The sequence below is a fragment of the Stegostoma tigrinum genome, chromosome 7 (assembly GCF_030684315.1).
Source record: "Stegostoma tigrinum isolate sSteTig4 chromosome 7, sSteTig4.hap1, whole genome shotgun sequence".
In the NCBI taxonomy this organism is placed as follows: Eukaryota; Metazoa; Chordata; class Chondrichthyes; order Orectolobiformes; family Stegostomatidae; genus Stegostoma; species Stegostoma tigrinum.
The window spans coordinates 19,166,235-19,175,923 of record NC_081360.1 but is presented as its reverse complement, the minus strand read 5'-3'; the positions used below and the strand labels follow the sequence as shown (position 1 = coordinate 19,175,923).

The 9,689-nt window shown below is 45.6% G+C and overlaps 1 protein-coding gene across 1 annotated transcript in view; it reads right to left on the bottom strand.

Moving 5' to 3' along the window:
- Positions 1-1,428: 1,428 nt before the first annotated feature.
- The window catches only part of LOC125454489 (protein mono-ADP-ribosyltransferase PARP12-like), a 33,641-nt gene continuing 25,380 nt past the window's right edge, over positions 1,429-9,689 (bottom strand). The window contains exons 10-12 of the mRNA XM_048535334.1: positions 5,929-6,059; positions 4,918-5,069; positions 1,429-4,408 (exon numbers count right to left, since the gene is read on the bottom strand). Of these exons, the coding sequence (XP_048391291.1) occupies positions 4,149-4,408; positions 4,918-5,069; positions 5,929-6,059 (543 nt within the window). The 3' untranslated portion in view covers positions 1,429-4,148. The remainder of the gene's footprint in view (positions 4,409-4,917; positions 5,070-5,928; positions 6,060-9,689) is intronic.

The following is a 9,689-nucleotide window of genomic DNA, read 5'->3' as shown; positions in this document are numbered from 1 at the left end:
TCCGAGGGCAGTGAATCGTTGCATTTCTGCAACCCCAGAGGGCTGTGCAAGTACAAACATTGAACATAGTCCGGACAGCACACCACTAACATGAAGGTATACGGTGACGGCTGAGAGAAATGGTGCAGAAGTACATGGTCATCCGCAATCTGTTTCAATGATGAACTGGCCCAGGAAGGCCGAGAGCAAGACACTGATGTTTGGGCAGCAAGCCTCCATAAATATTTTCCAGGCTTACTCTGAGGGGGAAGGCTGTCCAATTTCACTGCAGGGCAATAACACAATTCAGGAGACAGCAGCTGCACATGATATATCAACTTGACTGGTATAGAGATTCGATGCTATGAGCTGTCTCTGGTTGTGGGAAGGACCACCCTTCCCAAGTGGTCAGCCACCTTCCACCTAGAGTTGGACAGCCTCAGTAACAGCACCGACCTGTCGCGATCCAGCTGCTCCAATGGGTGCTCGGGGCTTCAGGTTTTGTTCAACAATAGACAGAATCTATTGTACCAAGCAAACAAACAAAAAGACAGACCATGCCAACTCTTCAGCGAGCAAGATGGAATACCAGGAAAATGCACACGGGATTGACGGGAAACTTGCAGCTGGTCAATAACACACATCAAGACAGCCAATATCAATACGGGATGAACATTGACAGAGGATGCACAAAATCCCATAGCAAACAAGGCTTGGTTCTGAAATGTAGTCGTTGTCATAATGTGGGAAAATGCAGCAGATAATTTGTACGACGCACAACCCCGCAAGCAGCAAAGAGACAGGTGATCCATATTTATAGGGTCATGCAACAGGACATGAACAAAAATTCCCCGTGCTTCTTCAAAATGTAGCTACTGGATCTTTTGCGCCTAGCTGAAATGGCCTGGTTTTAGGATTAAAACTGATTTTAATTCATCTTCTGTGATTTGAGTTGTAAAATTATGGCTAAGCCCAATAAAGCTGGAAAGCGGCGCAATTGGGGACATGTTACACGCAAGACCTTACTCTTCAAATGTGGAGAGCACTCTCTCGTGGTCCTGACTGATAACCTCAATACTAAGTTCACTTTCAGTCAGAGATTTAGTATCCAGGCATCTGAATGACATTCCATGAGGAGGAGGAGGAAGAGAAAGGGGTAGAGGTGGTCCTGAAAATTCAGATAAGGGAGTTTCATCTCCTTTTTAGCATTATGCTTTGTGAAGATCAGAACTAATACTTTGCATGTTTGTTGTGCATCTCTAATTGCACTGGATTATTTGCTATAAATTCAAAGTACTCACACACGGGAGAGAGGGAGCTCTGTTTGAAAATCGAAGGCAACTCCTATGTTCTCAGCATGGCCTCTATCTGCAGGACTTGTGCCTGGGAATGGCAAGCTTCGAGTGCATCTGACACAGGTAAACAATTTCAGAGATTACAATTGCCCTTTTATTTTTACTTGTTCATTTTATACAACAGTTAAAAAGATTAACAACCAAAGCATCAAAGTTTAGGCAACATTTCCACCCCCACAGCTAGTTAAACATGTCAAAATCCAGAAAAAAAAAGTAGATCACCTTTCAGTTAAGCTTTATTCAGGAGTAAAGTGATTGAAACCATGGCCAGGTGGATCTCAGTAACTATGAGATTCTTCCTGACCATGGTTCCAATCACTACAAGAAGCCATTGTGATTTTGTACTTAAAAGCTATCTCCTCCCCTCTTTTCTCTGTCATAATCTCTTTGCTTTTCTAATTCTATCCTCCTGCACAAGTTGAATTCCATCATTGCACAAATGATAGTCTACTGCCTGGGCCCTAAGCTTTGGAGTTCCCTTCATAAACCTTCCCATCCTTCCTTGAACCAACCTGTTGCCAAATATAATTCTGGTCACTTGTCCCAATACCTTTTTAAGTGGCTCGGTGCCAATTCTTTTCTATAATGCACTTCGGTCATTTTATGACATTAAAGGAGCTTTACAAATGCAGTCTATTGTTGTTGGAATGCCCCTGGTCTGAAAAGCTCTGTCAATGACTCGTTATATTTAAAAGAATAGGAAGAGACAATAAGAATAGCAGTGCCAAATTTCCAACAATGGTTTACTAACTAGGACCTTTAGCAGTTGGCAATGGTAGCCATACTGTCAGAAGTCACCAGTTCATTCATTTGTGGAGAACCAATATAATACTTAGAATCTCGCTGAACAGAGACCCTCGGCCAAAGCTTCTGTCTTGCATTCATCAGAACAAGCACAAGAATCCCAAATTGCAAACGATCAGGGCATCTACTACATGAGAAAAAGGGTGCTGATTAGTTGCCATGTCAACTCTAATTGGCCGGGGTGTTGTGATGGAAAGAGCAATAGGGAACTAAGGCTCTCCAAGCTCCTGTGTAACTCAGAAAAGGCTTGAACTTATTATTTTTGCTTACAGAGAAGGTGCTCCCATTCCAGCAAGCATAAACAAGCCACATCATGAGTTGGTATGATTCTATGACTATGGTTGTTATTCTGGCTATTAGCACAACAGCCAGTGCTGCCCAATCACAGAATCATATTGAACCAATCAAGCTAATGACATGGCTCATTTATACATGTGACAAGGGCAGCCATTCATAGAACAGCACCCGTTATCTGCAAATCAAAATAATGCATTCAAACCTGGCACCTTTCTTCATTGCACAGAGGCTTGGCACGCCTGTACAGGGAGCCTCTGCAGCTTTTCCCACGGCAATACCTCTGCAACAGAGAATCCACCTGCCAACCCAGCAGCACCTTGTTTTCCTGCTGCGGAAACCCCTGTGACCGTTTGAAACTTTGCAATCCTCCTGATAAGCGCGAGACGAAAAATAAAATAAGCCTCAGCCACCTGTTTCACTCGGCAGGATGGGGACAATGACATAGCCGTTGCCATCCTGCTGTTGCTGGCATTTTACCAGCGCTGTGATAGGAGGTGGTGGAGGGGCCCCTCTGCCACACAGACAGACTGCCACGTCCACCCGGTTGGCAACCTCAGTGAATTTGGCAAACCTCAACTGCATTTGATGCCAGCCGCAACACCACTCCTGCCAACCTTTCTGGGAGAAGCCTGACTGGTCACAATGAGGCCAACCCCACTTTTACCTCCTTTTAGCCTTTGCTGTTCCGGACTGGCTGCTATTCCAGTAACGGCCACCATGTGTGGTGGTGCTGCGGAGACAGAACAGCTCTCACCTTTCCATTTGACTTAATTTCTTACATTTATTTCAAATCAGTTCAAAGAGACACTTACCAACATGGGGCTAGAGTGAAGTCAGGAGATACGTATATATATACACATACATACAATATACAGCTTGACTATAATAAAATTGCTTCTCAATAAAAATCAGGTCGGAAGTGACTCAGGCTGGGTTGCTCCTGACTCTCTGGGTAGTGGACACATAAAACCCCAGCTGTTTTCTTCGTTTCTCTTTCACCAATGCTAAGCGCTCTCTGAAATGTTTCTCTGGCTACTTCAGATTTCCAGCATCTGTCATTTCTTTTTAAATTTTTTTTTCAGTCTTTATTTTGTCAGTATAGCTTCAAGAGCACTGTGACACTACAAAATAACGGAATTTAACAGAAAGTGCAGTATATTACACCATTCCTAAGTGAAAGATATTAGACATTAATTTAGTATAGAGGTCATATCCCCCAGACAAGAAACAGGGACTAATAATCTATTAAGACGTAAAACAGAATCTCATCCAAGGCAGCTGGAAAATTTAAACACAGCTAACTAAAGTAAATGTGTAATAAAAAGCTACTAACAGTGAAAATGACCATAAAATTGCCCCATTTGCACTAATATTCCATCTGGTTCCTTTCAGGAACTTTTCTGTTCACTGTCTGGCCTGATATGAGTATTGTCCCACAGCAATGTCATTGACTCGGAAATCACCAAGCAAGCCACTCAGTTGTATCAAAATTCTTACAAAAATAATTATGACTTAGAGGATCTGGGCAGCTCTGGCATGACAGAACAGAGGCAAGCACAACTGAACCAGAAAGGATGGATTTCTAACCAATCATACAGCTGTTTTAATGTTTCCATTTCACAGGGAGACAATGAGATGAAATTACGACCAGGTTCCATCACGCAGCAGTTGTGGACACAACCATGTCCTGTCCACCTCAGACAGTGACTTGCTTTAACTTTTGTACTCTATAACGTACTCAGGGTAGATCTGGTGTTTCTCAAAGATGACGAATATCGAAGGGTTGGAGTCGTCGTTAACACAACTGTCGTAATAGCTGGACTTCGAGCCATCTCTTAAGGGTGGCCGGAGGTAACTCGAGACTCCTTTCACAAACTGCCCCACCAAAACCCGGGCGACAAACATGGTCATTGCTCCTTGTCTCGGCTGACAGTAATTATGGGAATAGGATGCATCCCTGGCAAAGTAGGTTCCTGAAGAAAGAAAGCATTTGGATTTAGGTGGCATGTCTCAGGAGCCAAACCTTTCTACGAGCAATAAAGTACCTTTCTCCAATGTAGCTGTTGCTATCATTGTCAGAAATGCAGCAGTCAGTTTGCACACAGGAAGGTCCCTCAAACAGCAATGAGATAATGAGTGGACGGTCTGTTTTTGTGACATTAGTTGTGAAATTAAATATTGGCCTGGACACCAGGGAAGAGCTTCCCCTTGCTTCTTCTTTTGATCAGGCATTTTTAATATTGACCTGAGAGCAGACAGGGGACACCCCCCCACCTTTAACATTTAATCGAAAAACAGCACCTTCGACAGTGTGGTATTCCCTCAGCACTAGAATGTCAATGGAGGCTTTTGAGCGTAAGTCTGAGGCAATCTTGAACCCACCAACTACTGACCCTGAAGCGTGAAAGCCTATCCACTGAGCCACACTGATGGCAACATACAACGGCCACAAAAACAAACTGGTTTGTAAACATGCAGGTACCTTTTCCGTAGGCAGTTCCATGAACTCCGCAGATCCTCCAGTCAAAGTTCTGCTGGCAGATGGCCTCAATAAATTTGGGATCTGTGCCGTGGAAAAGCTGCTTCTCAGCCACTTCTGCACCACCGCCGGCCTTCCTCATCTGCTCCTTCTGCCTGTCTCAGAAGTATAAGAACAGTAGATGAGATCACGTCAACATACAAGAAAGGAGCAGAAATAGGCCATTTGGCCTTAAGGCAGCTCCACCATTCTTTAAACTCATGGCCAATCTGTTTGTGTTTCGAATCCTATGTTTATCCTGAAAAGCCTCAATTTCCTTTCCTCACAAGAACCTTTCCAGCTACGGAAAAAACTGTAATGACCGCGCTTCCACAGCTTCTGCAGCAGAGTTCTAAAGACACGCAACCCTCGGGAGTCTCCTCACCTCCATCCTGAAAGGGAGACCTGTGATTTTAAAACTGTGCCTCCTTGTTCTGGAGGAGGAGAGGGTGATGGGGGCCAGAGGAGAAGTGAAGAAGAGAAAGGAATGAGTGGGGTGGATGCAATTGAGGAATGGGGGAGCTCGGGGAGATGATGGGGTCAGGATAGTGGGTGAAGAAAGTTTGGGAGAAGGGAGTGTCAGGGCATATTAGGGATTAGGAGTCAGGTTGGGGAGGCCAGGACGGGGTCTGAGGGTGGAGGAGAAATATGGAGTGAGGTTGGGATGTGGAGTCAAGAAAGGAGGATGTGTTTCCTGTGTTGTCAAGATAATCATCCTGCAACAAGGAGACTGTTTCTCCTGCAGCACCCCCACGATCCCAAACTCTCACACACACACTAACATACGCATGTGTAAAACACACGCACACATCCCAAAACACATATGTACATAAACTCTCACATACGCACACACCCCCAAATATACACACACCTAAACTCTCTCTCTCTCACACACGCACACAGACTGTCTCACCGCTGCAAGTCAGGTTGGAAGAAAACAGATCCTTAAAAAAAGATGGTGCAGCTTTTACAAACCATTGAAAGACTTCCCAAAGAGCCAGGTTTTGGACTCGCTCAATTTTCTGGATGATGCTGTTCCTCATGGTCCTCTGAAAGAGGGTCTGCACCTGTTTATATTCCTCTGAAGACTCGGGCACTTGAACCAGCTGCAGAGACAATGAATCGAGATCAGAGTTTCAGAGTACGAGGGACAGAGCACATTCAAATACAGCAATGTTGAAATGTCACCAAACGTTAGCCTCCGTTTGATTCCATTAAAATTGCTCTGCATATAAACATGTTAACTTTTCCTGGTGTTAAAATCTTCAGTGCTGTGTCTCCCTCAGTCAGATGACCATGCTGCTGAATTAATGTTGTTCCACTCTGTTGTTGATTCAAACAGCTTGCCTTATCCAATATTTATTGCAGATTAACATACCTATAATCCCTTTTCCTTATCAATGTCCAGTAATACACATGGCCTGACATATTCAGAATTCAAAAGCAGTAACTCTCTGGGATCTCTGCACTCTTCCAATTTGTACTCCTTGTGCCTCCTCCACTTCCTTCATCGCAGTGATGGCTATGTCTTCAGTCCAAGCTCTGGACTCCCTCTGTGAACATCTCTCCTCATTTTCCAATCTTTAAAATTGATCTCTTTGACCAAGTTATCAGTCACCTGTCTTAATGTTCACTTACATGGCTTGATATCAGAAATCTTGTTTGCTCTTGGTGAGCTCCCGTGAATACAAGCTCTGGGTGCTGTCCTCTACTGTCTGGATGCCATCCCTGCTTTCTTACTTCTGGTGTCCCTGTGAAGCTTTGGATCCAAATCCGGGCCTTTGTTAACAAACCATCCACTCATCCTAGCTCATCAAACTCTTCCAGCTCTACACTCTAACTAGTAATGTCTAACCTTGCTCTTTTATGGTGTGGTTTGAAGCCATACAAAGAGTTTGGGTTCAAGACAGAGTGATCGAGGAGAAGGCAATGTCAAGAAGTGTCTTCGGGCTTAGACTTAAAAGAAACACAATCATTATACTTTCATACTAAATACTGCTATGCATGATACTCGTAGATATTCCAAGCTCTGATTTATAGTTACATTAGGCAAGAATGAATCTATCTTCTTCATTTGTACATGTCCATACGCTCATGTGAGTCTTCCAGACAGTCCCATTCTAATGTGATTCTTTTAGAGTATTCAGACTCTGCCCACATTGTGCCATTTACGTTCAGTGAGGTGCAGCCTCGTGACATCATCACAATGTTGCTGCAGGGTCCTGAAGCCCTCGCATAGCACTTCCAATTTCCAAAGTCTCATCTTCCTGAGTTCACTTCCCTACTCCACTTCCCTCCATCTTCCAAACCTGGCTCTTAAAATTAATGAGCACCCTCCCTTCTACAGACCCCTTCATGAGGTAGAAGACTTTAGATTCACACCACTTCAGAAATTGTAGGTGTGGCCTTTAAGATGAGACATTGATCCGAAACTTCCACTAGTCACTCAAGTGGATATAGAAGTAATTTGTTTAAAGAGACCTCATTATTTTAAGAATCTAATTTCAGGGTGAGTGAACAGCATTCCTTCCTTCATAGAGTAAACTGCAAGGAGTAATTATAATGCTAAAAGAGGACAGATTGGGAGCAAATTAATTGCATTTCAAGAAACAAATGTGCACAAGTTAAAGAGGAAGTAATAGCACTAATTCCAAGGAGATTGTATGAATTTCCTGAGTGCTTAAGTGAATTTTATAAGTGAATGAATAGAATTCAGGTATTTAATAGGTAGAAATAAAGAATTAATGTTAAAAAGTCTAAGGAGAGATGGATTAGTAGAATTTAAGATGTGGATGTATCCAATCAAAAGAGAGTATGGGTCAAATTTTGAAGATAATAAAATGTGAGGCTGGATGAACACAGCAGGCCAAGCAGCATCTCAGGAGCACAAAAGCTGACGTTTCGGGCCTAGACCCTTCATCAGAGAGGGGGATGGGGGCAGGGAACTGGAATAAATAGGGAGAGAGGGGGAGGCGGACCGAAGATGGAGAGTAAAGAAGATAGGTGGAGAGAGTATAGGTGGGGAGGTAGGGAGGGGATAGGTCAGTCCAGGGAAGATGGACAGGTCAAGGAGGTGGGATGAGGTTAGTAGGTAGATGGGGGTGCGGCTTGGGGTGGGAGGAAGGGATGGGTGAGAGGAAGAACCGGTTAGGGAGGCAGAGACAGGTTGGACTGGTTTTGGGATGCAGTGGGTGGGGGGGAAGAGCTGGGCTGGTTGTGTGGTGCAGTGGGGGGAGGGGACGAACTGGGCTGGTTTAGGGATGCAGTAGGGGAAGGGGAGATTTTGAAACTGGTGAAGTCCACATTGATACCATATGGCTGCAGGGTTCCCAGGCAGAATATGAGTTGCTGTTCCTGCAACCTTCGGGTGGCATCATTGTGGCAGTGCAGGAGGCCCATGATGGACATGTCATCTAGAGAATGGGAGGGGGAGTGGAAATGGTTTGCGACTGGGAGGTGCAGTTGTTTGTTGCGAATTGAGCGGAGGTGTTCTGCAAAGCGGTCCCCAAGCCTCCGCTTGGTTTCCTCAATGTAGAGGAAGCCGCACCGGGTACAGTGGATGCAGTATACCACATTGGCAGATGTGCAGGTGAACCTCTGCTTAATGTGGAATGTCATCTTGGGGCCTGGGATAGGGGTGAGGGAGGAGGTGTGGGGGCAAGTGTAGCATTTCCTGCGGTTCCAGGGGAAGGTGCCGGGTGTGGTGGGGTGGGAGGGCAGTGTGGAGCGAACAAGGGAGTCACGGAGAGAGTGGTCTCTCCGGAAAGCAGACAGGGGTGGGGATGGAAAAATGTCCTGGGTGGTGGGGTCAGATTGTCACACACCACCCTACCAACCTCCGGATACAACGCATCATCCTCCGACACTTTCGCCATTTACAATCCGACCCCACCATCCCCTGTACCCGGTGCGGCTTCCTGTACATTGGGGAAACCAAGCGGAGGCTTGGGGACCGCTTTGCAGAACACCTCCGCTCAGTTCGCAACAAACAACTGCACCTCCCAGTCGCAAACCATTTTCACTCCCCCTCCCATTCTCTAGATGACATGTCCATCATGGGCCTCCTGCACTGCCACAATGATGCCACCCGAAGGTTGCAGGAACAGCAACTCATATTCCGCCTGGGAACCCTGCAGACATATGGTATCAATGTGGACTTCACCAGTTTCAAAATTTCCCCTTCCCCTACTGCATCCCTAAACCAGCCCAGTTCGTCCTCTCCCCCCACTGCACAACACAACCAGCCCAGCTCTTCCCCCCCACCCACTGCATCCCAAAACCAGTCCAACCTGTCTCTGCCTCCCTAACCGGTTCTTCCTCTCACCCATCCCTTCCTCCCACCCCAAGCCGCACCCCCATCTACCTACTAACCTCATCCCACCTCCTTGACCTGTCCGTCTTCCCTGGACTGACCTATCCCCTCCCTACCTCCCCACCTATACTCTCTCCACCTATCTTCTTTACTCTCCATCTTCGGTCCGCCTCCCCCTCTCTCCCTATTTATTCCAGTTCCCTCTCCCCATCCCCCTCTCTGATGAAGGGTCTAGGCCCGAAACGTCAGCTTTTGTGCTCCTGAGATGCTGCTTGGCCTGCTGTGTTCATCCAGCCTCACATTTTATTATCTTGGAATTCTCCAGCATCTGCCGTTCCCATTATCTATGGGTCAAATTTGAGATGGGCTGAGTAAGATAAGGGCTAAATTTAAGGAATAATTAATAAATTTTAGCAAGTCAGGT